Consider the following 24,746-nt stretch of genomic DNA (forward strand, 5'->3'; position numbering starts at 1 on the left):
TCTCTTTGTATTCGTGTTGTATTCAATGCGTGTGGCACACCAGGGCATAAAACGCCTTCAATTGCGTTTGATACTGTGCAACACAAAGGAGTTGAAATATTTGTATCATAGGATCGAACCCAATGTCAAGCGACTCCATTTCTGCCGTGATAGCGAGGAGGGTCGTGGCGATCAAATTTTCGAAATCGAGTTTCCTTCAAAAGTTAAATTTCTTTAAGATGGAAAGACTATTTTCTGATCTCTGCATAGTGCGAAGTAAATTCCTTAAAAAGTTCCAAAAAAATCCGCATCAATGTTCTCTTGTAAGAAGTAAAATTGCTCGGTTTAATTTGGCAATTGCTGATGTGGCTGGTTCCTTCCTGTTAAACGCGACTCAGTGGGCTGAAGGTTGAAATTCATCAACTAAGCGATAGACGAAGGAGACACAGGTAGTATGGAGCAAACCTATCGGTTGAAATGTCTGGCTGTTACACACCAAGGGGGGAAATTATGGATTAAGTAAAGGGTATCTCTGTCGGCAGTTAGTCTATTACCTACCTCCTTTGTCTTCCAACCACCCGCTTTCACCAATGTCCTTTATATATTCCTTTTGTCTTCTTTGTCTATCGCTTTGTCTACCAATGGACCTCTAGACAAGGTACAAAGTTAAGCATTTTGATACATCAACACATCTGATACAAACTTTAATATCTTCATTAGGAAATGCTTTTAGTAATTTCCAATGCGAGAAGCGTATTTTATTGAGATACATGTAGAGTACATACCTTCATAGGGAGAGTATGGACAACTCGCTTTATGTAGCTCTTAGGGCCCAAAAGGGCGACACCGTGAAAAACGAAAATCACCAGAAAAATGCCGCTGCCAACCTATGCATTTGTGAGATTACTCAATATGGCCGACAGCGCATTACAAACGAGCGTCTTTAAGGATTAAAACTTTGAAACTGAGAAAGTGTAAGCGAAATCAAAGTTTTATTCGTGCTTTTATAATTTTTCATCGGTGTAAATGGTTGAAATGTGAAAATTAGTACCACTGGATAATTCGAGTTCATAGGTTGGCTCCACTTTTGGGCCCAAAGAGCTACATGCCCTGATCAAACCTGACCTCCAAATTTTTGAGTTGTCCATACTCGATACATGTATCAGAATGTTTAAATTCGTACCTTGTCTAGTGGTCCATTTCAACAAGCAGCGCGCGGTTAAGCCTCTACGTCAGAAAAGCGACGATTTACGAATGACTTTAATGCAGTAGCTCTAGAATCAAACTTACCCTTCTTGGCTCCTGGCATTTCTCTTCGATGACCTTCTCACATTTGGGTGCGACCTCTCTCTCCTTCTTCACCTCCTTCAACTTGAATGACGACTCTCCTCGGCAGAGATCATCGTCGCTCCAGCAAGTGAGGGACCTCTTCCTGCAGGGATTGCCCAGGGACCTCTCACCTACCCTTCTTGGCTCCTGGCATTTCTCCTCCTTGACCTTCGGCTCACATTCGGGCGTGACCTCTCTCTCCTTTTTCACCTTCTCCAACTTGCTGGAAGACGACTTTCCGCGGCAGAGGTCATCGTCGCTCCAGCAAGTGAGGGATCTCTTCCTGCAGGAATCGTCCAGGGATCTCTTCCTGTCCCTGCTCCCGCCGCCGCCACTGCGTCCCTTCTCGCGGATTCGCTCTCCAAGCCGCTGGCAGGATGTCGAGTACACTCGGCGTGTCGCGTCGTCCGAATCGGAGGATGTTGATCGGGAACATTTTCGGGGAGGTCGCGTTTTCACGACGCATTTGGATGACTTGAAACGAACCGAAGGGGATGATGAAGGTGACCGGGAGGCTGACCTAGAATTTGGGCGGGAATGGTGGGATTAGTAGATGAATTGGACGTATTTATGCTAAGGCCTTGTCCACACGAGCGCGGTTCGTGGAACTTAGCTCGAGGAACTTGTTCCCGGAACAAGTTTTACCTGAGCTGAAAACTTACTCCTCCCAAACCCGGAACTTCCCCCGTACTCCGAGCTTCTACATATGTTTCTTTTGATGTGAATTTGTTTGTCTTTGTTTTTTACGTCCTTTACATGTCTTGACATTTATTTTTGTTACTTTGGCGGCCGTAATAATCTATTATTTTGCAATAATTGTATAGTTTTATTGAAGTTCCGGTTCCAGTTCGGGCGAACTCGTGTGGACAGCATCCCTCCTTTCAAGGAACAAATTCCGGGAACTGAGGAGTTCCTCGAATAAGTTCCCCGAACCACGCTCTTGTGGACAGGGCCTAAAAGGAACTATGTGCAAGTGGAAAGATGTGGTGTGCTCGTGCAAGCTGCTTAATAAAGAACGTAAAAGTGGAACTATTTCCTCTTGAGAAAATGGAAAAGCGGGATTTTCAATTGAATTAAAAGGACATGAGCGATAACTCGTGAGCCAAGAGCATATGACATAAGCGTTGTGGACAGAGCTCATGAGTTCAAGATCACGTTGCCGGAGTTAATCCATGATCATTGCGATTAGAGATTTCGGGTATTCATACTGTCAATGCCATTTCCGCAAGTTGTTCTATTTGTTAATACAATTTGATTTTATTTGTAATAATGCTAACTCGAAAATTTAGCCCGAATTTCGAAGTTCGTAATCGTCTAAGTGTTTTACGAGCATCGCACGTTTTCCTTGAATAAGATTAGTATCAGCCAGGCAAAGCGATTGAGAAAGCCAGAACGCCTGCAATCATGAGTGTATGCAACACGGACATCCCTCGAACACGAATAGTTGCATCCAAGCGCCTTTGATTTTTACCTCTTGAGATTACAAGATTTGTTATGCGTTATTGCTCTTTGCGTTAAATAACGCAACTGGGAAATTTCGTAACCTGAGCGTGACGAATTAGATTTTAGACAATTGTTTTTTTTTCCTTTCTTTCTTTTTTTTTTCTTTTGCGACTACATTTTTCGAATTGAAAATTTTCCAGGTTTTTCGGCGGTTCTTAATTTGATTTTATTAAAATCTGATATTATCAGCAGTTTTTAATTTAATCTTCATTTCGAACCTCATTAGTATTTGAAAGTATTTACAAATTTTATTGTTTTAGACATTTGTTGATAACATGCTTAATACGTGACAGCGTTGCCAATTAATGCAATTAACGGAAATGTCATATTTTACTTTTTTTTACATTTTTACTGGCAGTACTTTTTATAGTTTTCGAAAACCTCACTTAAATATTTCATGATATTGAAAAACAAATACTTTCAAATTTTAGGACAATTAGACTACTGTCAGTGGCGAGCGCACTGTTGCCAGTTCTTAAGAATTGCCACTGAATTTAGTCGAAAATGTTCTAAAAACATTTAAAAAAATAAATAAAAAATGTTTAAATTTTTTTTCAAATTTTATATATCAGCAATTTTCAAAAATTTGAATGGCATTTTCTTTTAGAATCAGGATGTCTGTCGTCAGTAGAAACCGGAAAACCTGAAAATATCAGGAGCTTCGATTTCATGAAGAAAATATCAGGAAAATCGGTCATGGATCAGGAAAATTCAAAGTGTGTCATGCATTTTTCAATTATTTGCAATTTAGCACATGCAAATCTGAAACTTTTAGTATAATTCATTAAGTACGTTGGTTTATAAAATTAAACGAGTGCTACTTCATTTGAACAAAAGATGAAGAAATCCCATTTGAAATATCAGGACAAATCAATAAAATATCAGGAAAATCCAAAAGGAAATTTTAGTAAATGCCGTGAATATTTTAAAATTAACGAAAAGAAAGAAAACCGAAACTAAAAAACTCAAACTCAAAATAAATTAAAATTGTCGATGCGTTTTGGGGCTCCCCAACCCCTTCTTCAAGGCCGAATTCCGTCTCAAGAAGGGATCGAGGAGCCCCGAAATACGTCGTCAATTTTAATTTATTTTTGTGAGTTTGATTTTTTTTTTAGTTTCGGTTTTCTTTATTTTCATTATTTAGCTCACGGTTTGTTACCTCGATTTCCCGCTTGTTTCGTTTCGTTTAGTTTTACTTTCGGTTTATTATGTTAAAATCACTTTAATAATATTTGGACCCGTTAAGCTAAAATGAATTAAGCCACATCGGCAAGCGCTAAGTTTAATTGGGCGTTTTAATTTTTTACACGAAAACGGTTGTGCAGGGTGTCTACAAGTCCGGAATTTCCGGAAAGTCCGGAAATAGTACTGATTTTTTAAGAGCGATCCGGAAGTACTAAAAAAGTGCGGAAATTCCGCAAGAAGGTCCGGATTTTTTTCAATTTGCTTGTCATTTTTGTCGCAATTTAAGCGAGAAATTCAAAATTTGAAATTTTTCGAATTTCGTCAAATGAAGGTACCGAAATAGTACTGAATTTTTCTGTCGAGGAAACTTTTTTTTCTCAATGAATTACTGACTTCCTTAGAAATGTACAAAAAAAGTAAAAGTGCTGATTTTTGGCCAGCCTGTTTTACTAGACATCCTAATTGCAAAATTTTGTGCAAATATTAAGATAATATTCTGCAGAGTACAAAGCAAATTCCTTAAAATTTTCAAAAGAATCTGCACAAAAGTCCTCTCGTAAAAACTTAAATTGCCCAATTAAATTTGGCAATGGCTGATATGACTTGGCTCCTTTCTGCTCAACGTGGTCCATTTTTGGCTCTCCTGAGTATACCCACAAACCTGGAAGTCCCGTTTCCAGAAGTGAATGACTCAGACCTCCCAGCCCTCTGCGGGGACAGGGATTCGGACCGCGACCTGTCCGTCGAGTTCCCCAGGCGGAGTCTGATGCAGAAGGAATCGACGGACTGGATGTCATCGACGTCCGAATCGTTTTTGACCATTTTCCGCGCACTATCCTCCACGAAGAACGGCGTAGAGTCCAACCCGGAGTCTTCCGCCTCCGCGCAGCTTCCAGACCGCGACCTCCGCCTACTCGAAGGTGATTTAGGCCGCCTTCTCGTGTCCGACATCTGCTGGACCCGATTCGGCCACCGTCCGAAGGATGGTGATCGTGGATCGCCTTAAATACTGGGAGATGGAAGGTGGGGTGGCACCTTAATAAAGCAGAAAATGAAGGTTGTAGAGCGTGAACATCGCGCAATACTGCTGTGCTACGGGAAAACGCCGCATGAGCCCTCAGGCGTTGCCGAAATTCCTCTGGCAAAGCACTAATTTTCAGGAAATTTTTTGAATACTTTTGATTTGTAATTTAATCTAAAGTGTCTGAAAATGTCAAGGGGAAATATTCATAATTTTCCTCGAAAGTAAATATTTTATCGAAAGATAATTTGGCAATTTTCGAATTTTCATACGGCGTTCTTCCTTAGCACGGCAGATTAGCTTAGCAGAAGTACAAGGATAATGAGTGTAGCATCATTGGCGGATCTAGCAAACTGGCAACATTGTCTTTACTCCATTTAAACCTATGGAAATGTATTGATTTTTGGAGGGGCCAGGTGCTCCGACAAGAATCGATTATTTAGCATAGGTTTAAATGGAGGAAATCCGGCTTTGCCAAATTGCTGGATCCGCCTCTGTGTAGCATAAACACCATAGTCACGAGCGTGCGTAATAAAACCGTAACTCAGACCGCTAGAAAGGCACCGAAACCAAAACGCCTTCAATTTCTAGGTAGGCAATACGCGCATCCATCGAACACGAATAGTTGCATCCACGCGTTATAATCCAAGCTACGTCAAAAACATCGGTTTGCCCGCCTCAGTTAGTCATAGTCGTTCCCTCCATAGCAGCTCCCCCGTTCTTCCCCCTCCTCTTTTTCTGGGTAAAACGCAGAAAATCGATAAAACTCAGTAAGTATAATCAAGATTTCGAGCAAGCATTTTCAGCCTTTTAGCCTTCAGGAAAGCTTACGTTATTCTTGGCTTGAACCTCCCCCTCCCCCCTTCCTATGTGGGTAACGTAATTTATGGACGGCCCCTGTGGGGAGTAGAACTTATAGCATAGCTAAAGCACTCATGCACTTCCGAATCTCCGAAAGATCCGAGGTTTAAGTCGATTTAACCAAAAATTTGGCTAAAAACCAAGTCCTTTATGTGGATCCGACCAAGAAAACAGTAACTCGAAGATATCCAAAGTATCCATAAACACAGAAATTGTTAAACCTCTATGGTATGAATTAATTTTAGATCTCAGATTCTAGGCTACACTAATCTATTTTGTAGCTTGCATAAAAAAAAAAAAAAAAAAAAAAAAAAACAGAGTACTAAAAGAGTACTTTTTTTCAAAATGTTAAAGTTAAAGAAATCAATTTGTCCAAAAAAGAAAAACTAATGGAATTTTGCAAAATCATAGCACAGGAGAAATATTCAAATTTTAAAAACCCCGAAAAGGCGTTGTTTCCAATTCGTAACGGTATGCCACTGTGTGTTAAACTAATTAATGTACAGTTTAAAAACCTGTAATTACCTTTAAGTGTACACATATGAAGATTGCAGCGTTGCCTTCATCCGCCAGCATCTTGCGGAGCGACCAGGGGGCGCTGCCCCCCAGTGTAAGTTAAAGAGCCACCTTGGAAAGTCGAGTAGCTCAGCCTCCGGAGTGACTTTTCAATCAATATTTCCGGGTCGCCATGATTGTCTCGTCGTGAAATCTTTGAAAATCTCGTATTTTTGTCTCGGGATCTTCAGAATCCGGATCTCGCAATCCGGCGGAATCTCCCGCAGTGACCGGTGGGGTCCTGAAGAGCCGTTTATTAACGGGAGCTCCTCAAAAGTTTCTTGACGCTTCGACTCGGGCTGCACATGCACATCACTTCCGCGCCGCTTCCGGTCGATGAGCGGTGTGTTCCCCGCATCCGGTAATTAATTTCCGCTTCTCCGGAATTTCACCGCTGCGGAGTTTTCCTTCGCGAGGTCCTCCCAGGTTGCCACCTCGTGCACCGCATTCAAATTCCTGAAATGTGTCCAGAGTTTCAATGGACCCCTGGACAAGGTGCGGATGGACAACAAGACAAGGTACGAATTTCAGCATTCTGATACATGTTTCTTAAACGAAATTTCACGTAAAACACAATACACACAACGAAAATTACCGAAATTAACTCCTTACGAAAATATTCAATGATTCCTGATGAGTGAATTCAAACCATCCGCTCATGAAAACTCAATGCTCTACGTTATTCAAATCGCGCGCTAAACGTTTATAATGACAGTCTCTGGGATATAAAACTCTGGCAACCTCAATCTTGACGCTTTGGCTCAGCTATAGCAAGTTGCTTATAGTTTGAGCAATACATGGTTGGAAATGAACATTGCTCGATTGAGAAGCTTGCTGAACCCGTTGTAGTGCGCGATTTGACTCACGCAGAGCTCTGAGTTTCTTGTGAGCGGGCAGTTCAAATTCCTCGTAACCAATGTGAAATAAAAACATTAATATCTCCATTAGGAGTTGGTTTCAGTAATTTTCGTTGCAGGAATCGTGTTCTACGTGAAATTTTAAATAAGAAGTATTTATCAGAATCCTTTAATTTGTACCTTGTCTAGTAGTCCATTCATGCATTAAAATATAGTGAGAGGGACGCACTTATTGAGAGGCTTGCCAAAATCGTTGCAGTGCGCAATTTGGCCCAATCACACTATTTTTTTTTTTTTTTTTTTTTGAGCGGAAAATTCAAATTTTTCGTAACCAACGCTAATTGAAAACGTGATCATCTTGGTTTTGGTGTTGATATTTAAATTATTTTTCTTTCGCGAACCCTGCTTTACGTGAAATTTTCAGAAGGGAACATGGACCACATTTTGCATCGAGGAACCACTAATTCTAGATGGCTCATTTCAGAAACAACATATATGCCATTGGTTTTCCTGTGCAAAAAAAGCGCTTTATGGAAGAGCTAGAGACAGTAGTTCCTTATTGCAAAATGTAATCTATGTATGAGAATGCTTAAATTCGTACCTTGTTTAGTGATGATTTTGTAAAAATGCAAAACCACTGACAGTAGAATTTTTTTTCAGATTTTTATTACGTAATCATCTCACTAAAACCACAACTAGGTTGCCTGTAGGATTTTTAGAATGAGCTCTCACCGCAGTTGTCAATTAAAATATAATTTCTCACAAACTTGGCATCCAAGCTGGAGCGAATTCCACCGGAGAAATGCATACGTGTGCCGGTATTACATTCACGGACGAGTTCGAGTTCGCAGTTCAGATTTTCGTTGCCAGGTAACTGAGTTCAACCGCTCAAACCAAAAGGGAGAGAAAAACGGAATTTCAAGTTTAAGTTTCAGTTCCGACGCACTGGTATTTAAATTTTGGAGCCAAAGAATAAAAAAGTTTAAACTGCATAAAATTTCTCAATGTTTCGAACCGTTTTTAATTGACACTTCAGAATTTTGAAAATCGAAAAATCAACATTTTTAAACTTGTAAATTTTGAGGTTCGAAACGTCTCCGGGTTTATGGAGCAGTTCGATTTTTTTTTTTTTTTTTTTTTTTTTTTCGGAAAAATTTAAGATTATCTTCTAGTTGAAGGTTAGTTTTCTGAAAAAGGCATTTTTTTGTTCCGATATTTTTTCATTTAAAAATAAGGTTTCTGGGGTCCTTTCCTGAGATATAATCGAATTAAAAATCACATATTTGAAAAGAACCAAATACCGCAGGTTGCATCTAACATTCTTGTACTCGTGCTCCCCCAAACCAACGTTTCTTCATCCCCTTTGTCTTTCAAATATGATGACACTAATCAAGGTTGTCAGATTTTGTGGAAAACCCTGCATATTTTAGAATGAGCTGAATAGGGGAATGCGCGAAAATGACAGCACAGCCAGGAAAAAATGGCATCTCTTGCCTGTGATTCTCTAAACATGTAAAAAATTATGCTCTTTATTCAATGAGACACTCAATCAGGAAGTTTGTATTTGTGCGGCGCTCAATGGATCGAGTTAATGAGAGAGGTCGGACGTGTTTTAAAAACTGTAAAAGCGTTTATCATCATTATTATGAAGTGCTAACGTTTAAAAAGTAGTTTTTCTGGTTTTTTTCGTAAAATTTTCTATAAAAAGCACCACTTAAACTTAAAATTATGACGAAATGAACGTTCAATTTTACAGTTTTTGTAAAACATTTCATATCCGACCTCTTCCGAAGCCTCGCTCTACTGTGCGGCGGAGTAAGGACAAGTGATGTTTATCTGCCATCTATTGATATGCATGTTCTTTTGTATTCCTTGGACCTTGGGACCCATTTGAACATATCGACGGTGAAACTACCAAACCACGTATCTCGTTTAAGCGGTGTTTAAAAACCTACGCTCGCATTTTATTTTTTTGAAGTAGACCAAATCAGTATCATTCCTTGAAATTTTCACGGAATTTTCTCCGCGCAAAGAGGAAAAATCACAGAAATTTTCAAGACTGGACGTTGAGTAGTTTTTCATTTAAAAAATAAAGTATGACAGGAAGTCTGCGACGTCGCAAACCGAGATACGTGGTTTGGTAGTTTCACCGTCGATATGCACAATAGAGCCCTTGTCGCAATGGAGATAGTTCCTTTTTCAGAGGCGGATCCAGCAACTTGACAACACCGGATTCCCTCCATTTAAACCTATGTTAAATAATCGATTCTTGTCGGAGCACCTGGCCCCTCCAAGAATCGATACATTACTATAGAGTTAAATGGAGAAAAACAATGTTGTCAATTTTTTGGATCTGCCAATAACGTCCACAACCAACTTGTTCCAGGCTGTATATTTGAGTATTTAAACCGAGACCTTAGTTTCCTCTTGTTTCAGGCTCATACGGTATATTTGATGGAATGAGCCTGATTGCGTTTAAGGCTACAGTTTTATTTCGCCGAATCGAGGCAATTCAAACAACAATGAAAAGTTTTTTCGCCGGTTTATTATTGAGCTCCTCTTATCTGAGTCTCGTTTCCTTTCGATCCATTTATCCATTTAGAATTCCATCTGCGCGGTAATCCCCTCCAGGCAAAGAACTTTTTAGGCTCGCAACAATAAATTTTTATTGCGGACCTGCACGCACTCTGTGCGGAGCGTGCCCCACTTCCCTCCCCCCAATCGCTTGAATAGTCAAAGGTGGTGAATGAAAATATCATGCTTAAATAGTTACTGATAAGCGGCCGATTAAACTCCCGTGCTAAGGAGAAACGCCGTATGAACTTCCAGACGTTGCCAAATTTTCTTTGATGAAATACAAATTCCCTGGTAAAACTTATGAATATTCGTCTTTCAATTTTTCAGGGAATTTCGTTCGTATCTTGTTCGAAAGTTCCTGAAAATTTTGAAGAAAAAGATTCATAACTTTCCCCGAAAATAAACATTCGTTTCAAAGGGAATTTGGCAACTCTTGAATGTCATACAACGTTCTTCCTTAGCACGGCAGTAAACCGTGTACCGCCGTTTCGGCGCATTTCGATCGCCAAGAACTGGATCCCGCAGAGCAACAAAAAAAAGTTTTAATCGCCAAAGTTGCAACTAACGATTAGCGTTTTTTACATTTCCCTATAGCAACACAAGTTAAGCTAAGGATATATCGATGCCTAAAGTACGAAACCACGTATCTTCATTACAGGGTTTCAAAATTTCTGTCCGCATTTTATTTTTTTGAGGGAAAACAAGCCAACTTTAAAGCTTATCTATACAGAATATTTTTCCAACAGAGTAGAAAAAGTAAGGAGGTTTTCAATAAATCGCGTTGATTAGCTTTCCAAAGATTAAATGGACGTATTTCAGCCAAACGGAACTATGTGCATTAAGGCATGAGCCCTGAGACCCATAAGAATATGTCCATAACAGGGTTCACGTCATAATGCACATACTTCCGTTTGGCAGCAATACGTCCAAATAAAGTATGGCAGGTAATCTGCAACATTGCAAAAGGAGACACGTGTTTTTACACTTTGGCCATCCATATGCGTGGAAGTCGATTATTTAAGTCATCATGAGACCCTGCAGCAGCGTGATTGTTGAAATTTTTTGTTTGTCGGCACCACATAGATGACATAGGTTAAAAGGCGGAGCAAAATTTGTCAGCTAAGTCTTAACCTGTGTCATCCATAGAGTACATAGAGTCGTAATGTAAATGGGAGAGCTAGCGCCATGTTCTGCTCGACGAGTTCCGAGCCCGGTGTGCGCCGAGTTCGGGTCACTTTTTCGATATATGTTCGATCCAAAATGGCGGTGTGAAATACGTGGTGATTCCTATCTTCTTTGTTTACATTGGATGGCTGGGTACTCGTGCATCGCGAACAATCGATTATGTATCGAAAAAGTGACCCGGCGTCACACAGGAGTCTCGGAATTCGGGACCTGGAAAATGCTTAAAAGTGGCGCCAACTCACCCACTTACATTACGACTCTGTGTACTCTATGGTGTCATCAATGCCGTCTCGACAAACAAAAAATTTCAACAATCAGGCTGCAGCAGGCCGTAAAAACTGTCGGCTATGAAAAAAACATCAATTGGTTGTTTAATTATGAAACTCTCCTTGTCAGTATCATAGATTTACTCAATGCGAAAACAGCCGCACGAAAATTAAATGATACAAAGTTTTTACAATTAGCAAACCTCCACGGACAATGCCAAAACGGTCGAAAATCTGCTTGCTAGAAGGATAATCTTTACTCAATTGACAATCCAGGGCCTCCATAACTTGAATTTTGCTATGTAAAAGCAATCATTACATAAAGGCCTCACTTGTTGGAACTTTACGTAGCAAAGCGTAGTCCCTTTTGGCGAAAACTCGCTCGAATTCCTCCTCTTTTTATGTACAACGCCTGGATACAACTATTCGTGTTCGACGGATGTCCGTGTTGCATACCGAAAAATTGAAGGCGTTCTGGGTTTCATCGCACTCATCGCGGTAATGCGACTGATGAGTGCGCGCCGTGCAATGGATCGAATCAATGGGGTAAGTCGGACAGAGGAAACTTTAAACGCTTTTAACTCCGTTTATACAAAATTTCAGGTTCTAAAAGTGGCTCCATTGGTTTTTTTAGTGACATTTTCTTTTAGAAGCACCCCTTAAAATTTAAAACGTGACGAAATAAACATCAAAATTTGCAGTATTAGTAAAAAATTTCATGTCTGACCCCTCTAATTGGCTCGATCCACTATGCGCTGCTGCCATTCGTATTACTGACTTGTAATTGATTAGAGAGGCGCGGGTTTATAATTGAATTTGGTAGACAAAGGTATAGACAAAGAAAAAGTGTAGCGATCCTACTGGTGGAAGCGGGTGATTGAAATAGACTAATGGAGAAATAGACTAGCCGTCGACAACCCATTAGAAACCCTTTATTTTAGTCCATCATTTCCCCCGTTTCATTCAACAACCTCTCGTTTCTCTGATCCACCGAATGAATGTTCCGTAGGGTTGCTTGATTTTCCCTTCTCCTTCTTTATCCATGAGTTTCAATAATCCGCTTAAAAATACAACATATGTGTCATTCGTTTCCCTATGCATATAGATGCTTTTAGCGTTGAGCCAGAAATTTTAGTTTCTTATTTTAAAATGTAGTCCAAACATTTGTGTCCTTGTTTGAAAGTAACCCACGACACAAACTGAACTTCATCTTGTAATTTGACACTAATGTCTTAAACTCATTTTAGAAACAACTTGTAGGTCACTAGTTTTCTTAGGCAGAGAGGTGCTTTTATGGACAAGGTAGGACTAGAGTAGTTCCTTATTGCGAGATGTAATACAACTAATCTAAAGTTTGTGATGTTTTTGACGTACACTGAAAAAAGATTCTCGGCGTTTTTACCACGGTCCGTTGGTACCTTTACCATCTCACTTTTTTTTACCAATTATTGGTAATTTTACCAAGACAGGCTGGTAAGCTTACCTAAAAACCAGTATTTTAACTGTTTTTTCAGGTAAGAATGCCACTTTTATTGGTAATCAATTCCCGGTAACTTTGCCATTTTATCTCGGTAATTCTACCACAGTCGATAAAAAATATTGGCGTTTTACCAAGGTCCAGTAAAATTACCAATTCCATAGATGGTAATTTTACCAAGAAAAAAGTGGGATCAAGTAGAACCCTGAATTCTTGGTAATTTACCCTTTTTTTAGTAAATAAACCGAGATTTTTTTTTTCAGTGTATAGAAAAAAGAATAACCCGCAGAAATCGAGAATTGTTCCAAGATTTACGAATCGTGCTCCCATTCCGTGTCCGTCAAAAGTTCTGGGACTCGGATAACTTTTTTGTTCCAATTTCTCCCACTGCATGACCGTTAAAAGTTCCGGGATTCCTTTTAGATTTTTTAAAAGTTCCGAGATAGTTCCAGAAAATGCAATAGATCCAGAAAACTTTGGGAATCTTAAAAGTTCCGTTAAAAATTCAAAAAAATCTCCAAAATTCCGGAATTTTGAGCTGATTTCGGGACATGGGAGCGCTGCACCATCGATATGTTCCTTTGCGCGAAACTAGTTACATTTTGTACTTCTTCTTCCTTAAGTGCAGCAAAATAGAGTCGGATTAACCGAAACAAATGACAACACTGTAGGAAAACTCCTTGCAACAGTCGGCGGAACAATACAAGAGGAGTCAAGCAAATCCCTCGAATCCGCGAAACTTAAACAGTGTTGCCGTATCGCGTCGCTTATTTTTCCGTCATCCACAGCTGTAATTGAATAAATTCTGACCATGATTGAGAACCGACAACTCTGATGGGACTTATCTTAAACTTTGCCTCTGTGTGACTTGATGCGCTTCATTATACGGTTTGCAACTCCGGGGAACTGCAGTGCGAGTTCTCTGTATCTCAGGACCGCATCAAAATCCACCTTTCGACACACACATGGTTGAGAATATCACGTTTCAACTGCAATGGACCACTAGACAAGGTACGAATTTCAGCATTCTGATACATGTTTCTTAACCAAAATTTCACGTAAAACACGATACACACAACGAAAATTACCAAAATTAACTCCTTATGAAGATACTTAATGATTCTTGATGTGTGAATTCAAACCACCCGCTCATGAAATGAATGCTCTGCGTGATTCACATCGCGCGCTAAACGTTATCATGGCAGTCTCTGCGATATAAAAATCTGGCAACCTCAATCTTGACGCTTTGGCTCAGCTATAGCAAATTGCTTATAGTTTGAATAACACATGGTGGGAAAAAAACATTGCTCGATTAAGAAGCTTGCTGAAACCGTTGTAGTGCGCGATTCGACTCACATAAAGCTTTGAGTTTCTTGTGAGCGGGCAGTTCAAAATCCACGTAACCAATGTGAAATAAAAAGGTTAATATCTTCGTTAGGAGTTGGTTTCAGTGATTTTCGTTGTGCGAATCGTGTTCTACGTAAAATTCCGGTTAAGAAACATGTATCAGAATGCTTGACTTCGAGCTTTGTCTAATGGTCCGTTGCACATAGTTTCACTCAGCATAAATACGTCCAAACGAAAAGTTAATAAAGGTTTTCAGAACTTAATCCGGCACAATCGGGACTAGAGTCTTACAATGACATTCGAAAATGGCTTTATCAAGGAAGACCTCGGAGGAATTGAGAAATTCGAGGGAAACTCATTACGAAATCGTTTTTTCTCCCGCCCCGTCGAGCAGGGAGGGGATGGGGGAGGAGGAGAGGAAAGGGGTAGTTCGACGGAGCCCTCGAACATAGTGAAGTCATCACGCGAGCCGAGAGCCAGTTTTATCGACAGTGGAGGAGGTGGCTGCGTGCCATCTGGTGCCATCTAGCGCCGATCGTTGGCGCAACGGAAATCCACCATTCACCGAGCCACGTTGCGGTTTCTCGTGTGGGTGTGAGTGGCGTGTCTCCGCTGCCATGTTCCGTTTCTCGCCAGCGGGCCGGTTATTGAAATTGATAGACAAAGCGATAGACAAAGAAGACAGGGAGTGTGGAGCGATCCCATTGGCCATTATTGCAATGGGCCACTAGACAAAATCTGAACTAAAGGAATACGTCACGTTATTTCTCTTCAAAATCTTAAGTAAAACTGAGAAAATTTATGTGAAAAATAAACTCAAATAGCCTTTAAAAAATGCGTAAAGCGACGGATTAGCAATCTGATAAAAATTGAGGAGTGAAATTCCGCACCGGAGTCTATATAACGCTGAGAACCCCCGAGTGATATGAATGCGAATTGAAAGGATCGCTACATACTCCCTATGTCTTCTTTCTCTATCTTTTTATCTATAAGTTTCAATAATCAGCCCGCTGAGTGCTTTTTGTTAAAAGCGACGAATGCTCCAGAGCACTTATGCATTCTCGTCCAGCGCACCGATAATTGAAATTTATAGACAAAGCAATAGGCAAAGAAGACATAAGGAGTTAAGAGCGATCCTATTGGTTGAAATGCAGGGTTCCTATCGAATGAGGGAGAAAATGATGGACTACAACGAAAGGGTCTCTTGTGGGTTGCTGTTAGGTAATCTATTACCCACCTCCTTTGTCAATTGCAACCACTCGTTTCCACCAAAAGAATCCCTCCAAAAGCCCTTTGACTTCTTTGTCTACAGCTTTGTCTATCAATTTCAATAATCGGCCTACAGAGGGGCTAACACTGCCTCGATAGCGAGGAGAGCAGTAAGTGTCCAATTTTCGAAATCGAGTTTCCTTCAATATTCGCCTAATTTTTTCAGAAGAATTCACTGAAATAGGTAGCTGACTTAGCAAAATTAATCTTAATTGTATAAGAAAAAAGACACGAGAAAGCCGTAAGTGCGCAAAAAATGACGGTTTCCTGTGAGACAGCAGTAAGTGACATTATTCCTCCGGAGAACCAATGAAGACAGTGCTTTCAAGTAAAGTGCCGCCCTCTTCTGCCAATTTTTAACCTAAAAATGTGTTTGCTGTGTGTCCAAAACGCAACCACGAAAGCATGCAGGAGATAGCACTTATGGCCATGCCTAACAATAGCCTAGCATGAAAATGATTAAAACCCTTTTTATGTAATTGAAATAAAATCAGTCAATTTTTAATAATTCAAACGATTTCTAGGAGTCTTACGGACGATTAGTGGCAATTTATCAAATAACAGAGGCTTCTTTGAATACAATTCTCCGGTCAGAAGCTTCTGAGTCCGTTTTCTCAGAACTCAATTTTTGCACTTACTGCTCCCTTCGTCATCACGTCAGAGTGGCGTGTCTCCGCTGTCATGTTCCATGTTCCGCCAGAGGGGCTAATACTGCCGTGCTAAGGAAAAGCGCCGTATGAACATTCGAGAGTTGCCAGATTTCCTTCGATAAAATGTTAATTTTCAAGGAAAGTTATGAATATTTTTCCTTTATATTTTCAGAATCTTTTGGTAAAATTGCGAACTAAATTATTCGAAAATTGGGAGGAAAATATTTATAAATTTACCAGGAAATTTGCGTTTTATCAAAGGAAATTTGGCAACGCCTGAAGGCAACGCGTTTTTCCTTAGCGCGGCAGTATTTCCCAAGACCAGATCATCGCACGATCAGTGTTGAAGAAGGAGTAACTTTACGTGGATTCTCTTGATTAGGGCTACGACCGTGAAAGTGTGAAAGGGAGTGACGTGTGACGTGACATTGAAAAAGAAAGAGGGAGAAACCTGAAACCCAGCGGGATGATTGTTGAAATTGATAGATAAAGCTATGGACAAAGAAGCACGCATGCAACACAGAAAAACGTAGTCAATTTTGGCGGATACCCGCTGGAATTCCTCATTTTCAATACACAACGCCTGGATGCAACTATTCGTGTTCGACGGATGTCCGTGTTGCATACCAGAAAATTGAAGGCGTTTTGGGTTTCATCGCGCTCATTGCGGAAATGACTGATGAGTGCGCACCGCCGTCATTCGTAGTACTGCCTCGTTACTGAATTACTGAAAACTGAATACTGTACTGAATACTGAATACTGCTTCAGTAACCAATAAAATAAACTGCTGTTCTTACCGGTAATTCTGAGGTGATAAGTAAAAAAAAATATCTTACTCAATAAAATGATAACTGGGAAACACGGGCCACGAATTCCTAGAAAATTGCCCTCCTACCATTTTCTCGAAGAATAACATAGTATCAAATGCATTGCATTTTGCAAAAAGGAAAGAAGAGGATTCCAACGTTGCTAGGATTGGACAGCTTACATTTCTAGCAATGAAATTACTAGAATCACGCAAAAACTTAGATCAAAATAGGTAAGTTTTGTCTTGAATGTATTGTTAATTGAAATTACAGATCAAACTTGTTTAAATGATTAGTTTATATTTGCATGATAAAAAAAGTTGCACAATCTTAGCGACATTGGAATGCTCTTGGTTCTTTTTTGCAAAATGCAATCCAAAGGGTAATCCGCATATTTTTGTGCATTACAGTTTGGGGGAAAACTCAAATTTCACAGCACTATGTTAAAAAGTTGAAAACTTTTGAGGTAGGTAATTTCACAGGCTGATCTGGTCCTCAAAACAGTCGACGGAATGTTCATCACAACTCTACGTTTTAATAAAAATTCCCTCTCAGCTTTACAGGCTTGAATGAAATTTGAAAGGGTTTGAGAGATAAGTTCTTCGAGCATTCTTACGTGTGACACACAAGGTTTCGCGTGAGCTTTTCTCGAAGCGCGGGAAGATTTTTTGACGGAGCGGGTCGTGCGTCAGCGAAGTTTGAAAAGAAAACGTTCGTAAGTCTGCAGAAACTATGTCACCGTTCCCAACTTTCTCAAGAGCGCTTTTGGTTTTAAAGTTAAAAGTTTCAATTTCATCACATCAATGCAGATAGTTGAAATTGACTTTTCTCCCGTGACGTCCGCTTTTGAGATGACGGAAAAAATCCGACAAAAATTTCGGGCATTCTTATTTTATGACAGATTTTTAAGGGCTTGTTTCGTATGTATAAACTCGTTTCTAACGTGTGTCAAATTTTAGCGACCTATTTTTACGAGCAATATAGAGTTCAGTCGTTTTCTCGGGCATATGAATGAATGAGACGTCTATCAATATCATCGGATGTAAATTTTCTTCAGCGGTTTTCGGTAAAACAATGGTGGCTTCTTTTCGACCATTATGAATAATTTATCGATGGCTAAAGCTGCAAGTCCCTTATAGCGTTCCAAAATGCCCCATTAAATATTGAACTTGTGAGAAAATTAAATAAATATATGTATTTCCGCGAAATAATTCGTGAATCTGTTTGAATTAGTGAAGGAAATCTAAAAACTGTCGGTTGGATTTGAAAACAAGCAGGAAGCTCCAACGCATTGGCGTCGGAGAGCGGCTCTGGGGGCAGTAGTTGTAGTCAAGAATGAGGGCCTAGACACATTTTGTCATTGATGTACAATCCGACAACTGTCGATTCATGTTTTGTAACTTAGCAGATTTACGTAGCCGGTGTATAAATGTGTATTGGGCTTTGATATGGCGAATACATGGAATTATCACTTGTTGTATACTTTTAATTTTGAAAGCTCTTTGGAGGTCCGCTTCCTAAAAAATCTCTGGTTGATAAGTCGTTTAGCGAGGCTGCAAAAAATTTGCATTTTTATATCTGAAAGTGTAGGTATCGGTTTTTTGTATAATTGTTTTATCACTTCTCTTGTTGACTTTATCGGCCATACTTTAATTATTGAAATTTTTTTGTAAAACTTTTTCTTACCGATTTTTCCTAAGACTTGTCGATTGTACACTACAGCTGTTTCGGGTTTTCACCCATCGTCAGGTGATTTAAAAATATAAAAACTAAAATTTTTCACGGTACGTTTTCGCGATCGCGAGTTGTCGATGTCCGCGTCCGCGTTCGCGTTCGTGGCGAGACTGATAACCCTGGCATTCTTCCTCACTCCCTGTTATCACGTAGTAGTCCATCAAGGTGGGAGGGGTAATCACTGTTGTTATGGTACTTTCTGTCTGAGAATTAAGGATGGCTTTGGTCTTAAATCTATCTATTTCGAGTTGTTCACAAACGTTCATTTTTTTGCCCTTTTTGCATTTTCTCATCACCTTTACTTCACATTTTTCAAGAGGATGTTTTGAATCAATTAGATGGTCAGACAGAGATGAGTGGCCGTATTTCTTGTTTTTGGCATGGTTTAGATGTTCTTTGGTCCTTGTTTTAATACTTCTGCCCGTTTGTCCTATATATAGAGAGCCACATTCACATGTTATTCTGTAGATACCACTCTGTTCTAAGCTGTCTTGGTTCTCATTTATTTTGCCAGTATTTATGAGAAAGCCACCTAGATTTTTGTCGTTGTTGAAGGTCACGTTATATTCACTTTTTACAAGTTGTGTTATAGACTGGGATAATTTTTCTACGTATGGGATTGATATCCATTTTTTATTTCTATCAGGTACTTTGTTGTACAGTCTCTGGTCTATGCGTTTTGACTTTTTCTTCATTAGGATTTTCAGGATGTCTTCCTTCTTGTATCCATTATTAATTGCAATTTCTAATATGGTGTTCAGTTCTTTATTGTAATCTTGTTTTGACAGAGGAATGTTGATAAGTCTATTAAGGAAACTGTGGAATCCTGCCATCTTCTGTTGCCAACTATGGTATGAGTTTTCTGGTATTATTGCATCAGTGTAGCAAGGTTTGCGGTATATGCTGAATTTAAGTTTGTTGTTCTTGATTTGAATGGTTAAATCGAGGTAGTTCAACTTCTTGCCACCAAACTCTAGTTTAAACTTGATTTTTGGGTGTAAGTTATTGAGCTCCTTCACAAACTGTTCAGCTTCTCTCTCAGAACCTAACCATATGCCAAAGGAGTCGTCTACCAGTCTGAAATATTTGAAAATTCTGTTTCTCCATTTCTCTAACGTGACTATTTTATGGTCTATATCATCCATAAATACTTCAGCCATCAGGGGGGAGATGGGCGCTCCCATAGGTAGTCCTTCTTTCAGTTTGAAGGTTGTTTGGTTGTATTCAAAATAGTTATTAGTGGTGGTATACTGGAGGAGTTTACAGAATTCTGATATTTCTTTTCTGGAAAACTTTGAGTGTGTCTCTAGGATGTTTTTAGTTTGTAGCACGGCTGTGCCCCCGTCTACATTATTGAATAGGTTCTCTACATCTAAGGATATTAATTTTGCATTGTTAGGCAGGCGTACCTTCTTGAGCTTTTCTGTTAATTCTGTTGAATTTTTTATTGAGTATTCTGCCTTCCATTGGGTGTGTTTCTTAAACAGTGAGATTAAAAATTTTTCTAATTTATAAGTGACTGATCCTTTGGTTGAGACTACTGGTCTTATGGGTACGTCTCTAATGTCCATAGATTCTGAGGCTTTATGTATTTTGACATAACCCTTAAGGACGGGGATTCTAGGGTTCATCTCAATCAATAATTTAGGGTGTTCAGTAAGTTCTTTACAACTATCAACTAGTTTTCTAAAATGATTATTTTGGGTTGGGACAGGGTTCTTTTTGCATTCCTCAATTTCATTGTTATCTAAAAAGTCCTTCACTTTTTGATTGTATTCACACTCTTTCAAGATTACTAAAGAGTTGCATTTGTCTGCTTTGCTGACTATTAAATTATCATTTTTGATCTTTGTTTTTATAGTTTTTATGGTTTGTATTACATTTCTACCACTTAAGCTGTCTCCAATGGTTTCTTGGAGGTAGGTCTCGACTTTGTGGCTCACATTATAGATGGTTGATTTACTATTTACCTTGCTGTTGACATCTATCATAAGATCAATCAGTCTATCTTCAACTTTCTTAGGGGGGGGCAGTACTTTATGCCTTGGTTAAGGAGTTCTAATTCTCTGTCTGTGAATATTGTGTCCGTAAGGTTGACAATTTTTGGGCCAAAGGAACTACATTTCTGCTTTTTATTTTTACTTAGTAATTTTTCGAATTTATTATCTTGTTTCAATTTTTTCTTGAATGCTACGTGGCTGACTTCCTCATGCACAGAATCTAAAAAGGTGTTAAGTTCGACACAGTGAAGTTTATGTAGGGTTTCGAGGTGTAACCACATGAGTTGTTTATACATCCTTTCTCGCTGGGAGTATTTTAGATTAATCTCAGATCTTAAAGTCAGTAACATGAGCTTACCTTTCAGGTTATCATCACCTTTAAAATTTCTGAACTTGTCACTAATGAATGTAGGGAAAACGCCATTCCTCTTGCATTTTGTGTTGAATTGAATGTCTAGTGACAGTTTCTTTGTTTTCAATTTTAGTTTTTTATACATTTTCAGTTGTTTCCCAAACTCGTACTTCGGGAATTTCCAGATCCAGTTGTTATCACTTCTCTTGTTGACTTTATCGGCCATACTTTAATTATTGAAATTTTTTTGTAAAACTTTTTCTTACCGATTTTTCCTAAGACTTGTCGATTGTACACTACAGCTGTTTCGGGTTTTCACCCATCGTCAGGTGATTTAAAAATATAAAAACTAAAATTTTTCACGGTACGTTTTCGCGATCGCGAGTTGTCGATGTCCGCGTCCGCGTTCGCGTTCGTGGCGAGACTGATAACCCTGGCATTCTTCCTCACTCCCTGTTATCACGTAGTAGTCCATCAAGGTGGGAGGGGTAATCACTGTTGTTATGGTACTTTCTGTCTGAGAATTAAGGATGGCTTTGGTCTTAAATCTATCTATTTCGAGTTGTTCACAAACGTTCATTTTTTTGCCCTTTTTGCATTTTCTCATCACCTTTACTTCACATTTTTCAAGAGGATGTTTTGAATCAATTAGATGGTCAGACAGAGATGAGTGGCCGTATTTCTTGTTTTTGGCATGGTTTAGATGTTCTTTGGTCCTTGTTTTAATACTTCTGCCCGTTTGTCCTATATATAGAGAGCCACATTCACATGTTATTCTGTAGATACCACTCTGTTCTAAGCTGTCTTGGTTCTCATTTATTTTGCCAGTATTTATGAGAAAGCCACCTAGATTTTTGTCGTTGTTGAAGGTCACGTTATATTCACTTTTTACAAGTTGTGTTATAGACTGGGATAATTTTTCTACGTATGGGATTGATATCCATTTTTTATTTCTATCAGGTACTTTGTTGTACAGTCTCTGGTCTATGCGTTTTGACTTTTTCTTCATTAGGATTTTCAGGATGTCTTCCTTCTTGTATCCATTATTAATTGCAATTTCTAATATGGTGTTCAGTTCTTTATTGTAATCTTGTTTTGACAGAGGAATGTTGATAAGTCTATTAAGGAAACTGTGGAATCCTGCCATCTTCTGTTGCCAACTATGGTATGAGTTTTCTGGTATTATTGCATCAGTGTAGCAAGGTTTGCGGTATATGCTGAATTTAAGTTTGTTGTTCTTGATTTGAATGGTTAAATCGAGGTAGTTCAACTTCTTGCCACCAAACTCTAGTTTAAACTTGATTTTTGGGTGTAAGTTATTGAGCTCCTTCACAAACTGTTCAGCTTCTCTCTCAGAACCTAACCATATGCCAAAGGAGTCGTCTACCAGTCTGAAATATTTGAAAATTCTGTTTCTCCATTTCTCTAACGTGACTATTTTATGGTCTATATCATCCATAAATACTTCAGCCATCAGGGGGGAGATGGGCGCTCCCATAGGTAGTCCTTCTTTCAGTTTGAAGGTTGTTTGGTTGTATTCAAAATAGTTATTAGTGGTGGTATACTGGAGGAGTTTACAGAATTCTGATATTTCTTTTCTGGAAAACTTTGAGTGTGTCTCTAGGATGTTTTTAGTTTGTAGCACGGCTGTGCCCCCGTCTACATTATTGAATAGGTTCTCTACATCTAAGGATATTAATTTTGCATTGTTAGGCAGGCGTACCTTCTTGAGCTTTTCTGTTAATTCTGTTGAATTTTTTATTGAGTATTCTGCCTTCCATTGGGTGTGTTTCTTAAACAGTGAGATTAAAAATTTTTCTAATTTATAAGTGACTGATCCTTTGGTTGAGACTACTGGTCTTATGGGTACGTCTCTAATATCCATAGATTCTGAGGCTTAAGGCTAGATTAGGATAGGATAGGATAGGATACGATTCTGAGGCTAGAAGCCTCAGAATCTATGGACATTAGAGACGTACCCATAAGACCAGTAGTCTCAACCAAAGGATCAGTCACTTATAAATTAGAAAAATTTTTAATCTCACTGTTTAAGAAACACACCCAATGGAAGGCAGAATACTCAATAAAAAATTCAACAGAATTAACAGAAAAGCTCAAGAAGGTACGCCTGCCTAACAATGCAAAATTAATATCCTTAGATGTAGAGAACCTATTCAATAATGTAGACGGGGGCACAGCCGTGCTACAAACTAAAAACATCCTAGAGACACACTCAAAGTTTTCCAGAAAAGAAATATCAGAATTCTGTAAACTCCTCCAGTATACCACCACTAATAACTATTTTGAATACAACCAAACAACCTTCAAACTGAAAGAAGGACTACCTATGGGAGCGCCCATCTCCCCCCTGATGGCTGAAGTATTTATGGATGATATAGACCATAAAATAGTCACGTTAGAGAAATGGAGAAACAGAATTTTCAAATATTTCAGACTGGTAGACGACTCCTTTGGCATATGGTTAGGTTCTGAGAGAGAAGCTGAACAGTTTGTGAAGGAGCTCAATAACTTACACCCAAAAATCAAGTTTAAACTAGAGTTTGGTGGCAAGAAGTTGAACTACCTCGATTTAACCATTCAAATCAAGAACAACAAACTTAAATTCAGCATATACCGCAAACCTTGCTACACTGATGCAATAATACCAGAAAACTCATACCATAGTTGGCAACAGAAGATGGCAGGATTCCACAGTTTCCTTAATAGACTTATCAACATTCCTCTGTCAAAACAAGATTACAATAAAGAACTGAACACCATATTAGAAATTGCAATTAATAATGGATACAAGAAGGAAGACATCCTGAAAATCCTAATGAAGAAAAAGTCAAAACGCATAGACCAGAGACTGTACAACAAAGTACCTGATAGAAATAAAAAATGGATATCAATCCCATACGTAGAAAAATTATCCCAGTCTATAACACAACTTGTAAAAAGTGAATATAACGTGACCTTCAACAACGACAAAAATCTAGGTGGCTTTCTCATAAATACTGGCAAAATAAATGAGAACCAAGACAGCTTAGAACAGAGTGGTATCTACAGAATAACATGTGAATGTGGCTCTCTATATATAGGACAAACGGGCAGAAGTATTAAAACAAGGACCAAAGAACATCTAAACCATGCCAAAAACAAGAAATACGGCCACTCATCTCTGTCTGACCATCTAATTGATTCAAAACATCCTCTTGAAAAATGTGAAGTAAAGGTGATGAGAAAATGCAAAAAGGGCAAAAAAATGAACGTTTGTGAACAACTCGAAATAGATAGATTTAAGACCAAAGCCATCCTTAATTCTCAGACAGAAAGTACCATAACAACAGTGATTACCCCTCCCACCTTGATGGACTACTACGTGATAACAGGGAGTGAGGAAGAATGCCAGGGTTATCAGTCTCGCCACGAACGCGAACGCGGACGCGGACATCGACAACTCGCGATCGCGAAAACGTACCGTGAAAAATTTTAGTTTTTATATTTTTAAATCACCTGACGATGGGTGAAAACCCGAAACAGCTGTAGTGTACAATCGACAAGTCTTAGGAAAAATCGGTAAGAAAAAGTTTTACAAAAAAATTTCAATAATTAAAGTATGGCCGATAAAGTCAACAAGAGAAGTGATAACAACTGGATCTGGAAATTCCCGAAGTACGAGTTTGGGAAACAACTGAAAATGTATAAAAAACTAAAATTGAAAACAAAGAAACTGTCACTAGACATTCAATTCAACACAAAATGCAAGAGGAATGGCGTTTTCCCTACATT

General features: G+C 39.0%; 5 protein-coding genes across 7 annotated transcripts in view; 2 read left to right on the forward strand and 3 right to left on the reverse strand.

The window, feature by feature from the left end:
- Positions 1–6,914, reverse strand: part of LOC140225533 (uncharacterized) — a 9,165-nt gene extending 2,251 nt beyond the window's left edge. The window contains exons 1-3 of the mRNA XM_072304735.1: positions 6,404–6,914; positions 4,658–5,031; positions 1,270–1,828 (exon numbers count right to left, since the gene is read on the reverse strand). Of these exons, the coding sequence (XP_072160836.1) occupies positions 1,270–1,828; positions 4,658–4,947 (849 nt within the window). The 5' untranslated portion in view covers positions 4,948–5,031; positions 6,404–6,914. The remainder of the gene's footprint in view (positions 1–1,269; positions 1,829–4,657; positions 5,032–6,403) is intronic.
- jus (EB domain-containing julius seizure protein) overlaps positions 1–24,746 on the forward strand; it is a 283,708-nt gene that overhangs the window by 77,993 nt on the left and 180,969 nt on the right. The window lies entirely within an intron of this gene.
- Positions 18,638–20,593, reverse strand: LOC140225534 (uncharacterized). The gene has a single exon (XM_072304736.1). It carries the CDS (start codon positions 20,591–20,593, stop codon positions 18,638–18,640), a length of 1,956 nt encoding a protein of 651 aa, XP_072160837.1.
- On the reverse strand, positions 21,304–22,839 carry LOC140225535 (uncharacterized). Its single transcript, XM_072304737.1, has one exon. The coding sequence runs from the start codon at positions 22,837–22,839 to the stop codon at positions 21,304–21,306; it is 1,536 nt and encodes a 511-aa protein (XP_072160838.1).
- Positions 22,915–24,450, forward strand: LOC140225536 (uncharacterized). Its single transcript, XM_072304738.1, has one exon. It carries the CDS (start codon positions 22,915–22,917, stop codon positions 24,448–24,450), a length of 1,536 nt encoding a protein of 511 aa, XP_072160839.1.

Source organism: Bemisia tabaci, chromosome 9 (genome assembly GCF_918797505.1).
Source record: "Bemisia tabaci chromosome 9, PGI_BMITA_v3".
Lineage (NCBI taxonomy): Eukaryota > Metazoa > Arthropoda > Insecta > Hemiptera > Aleyrodidae > Bemisia > Bemisia tabaci.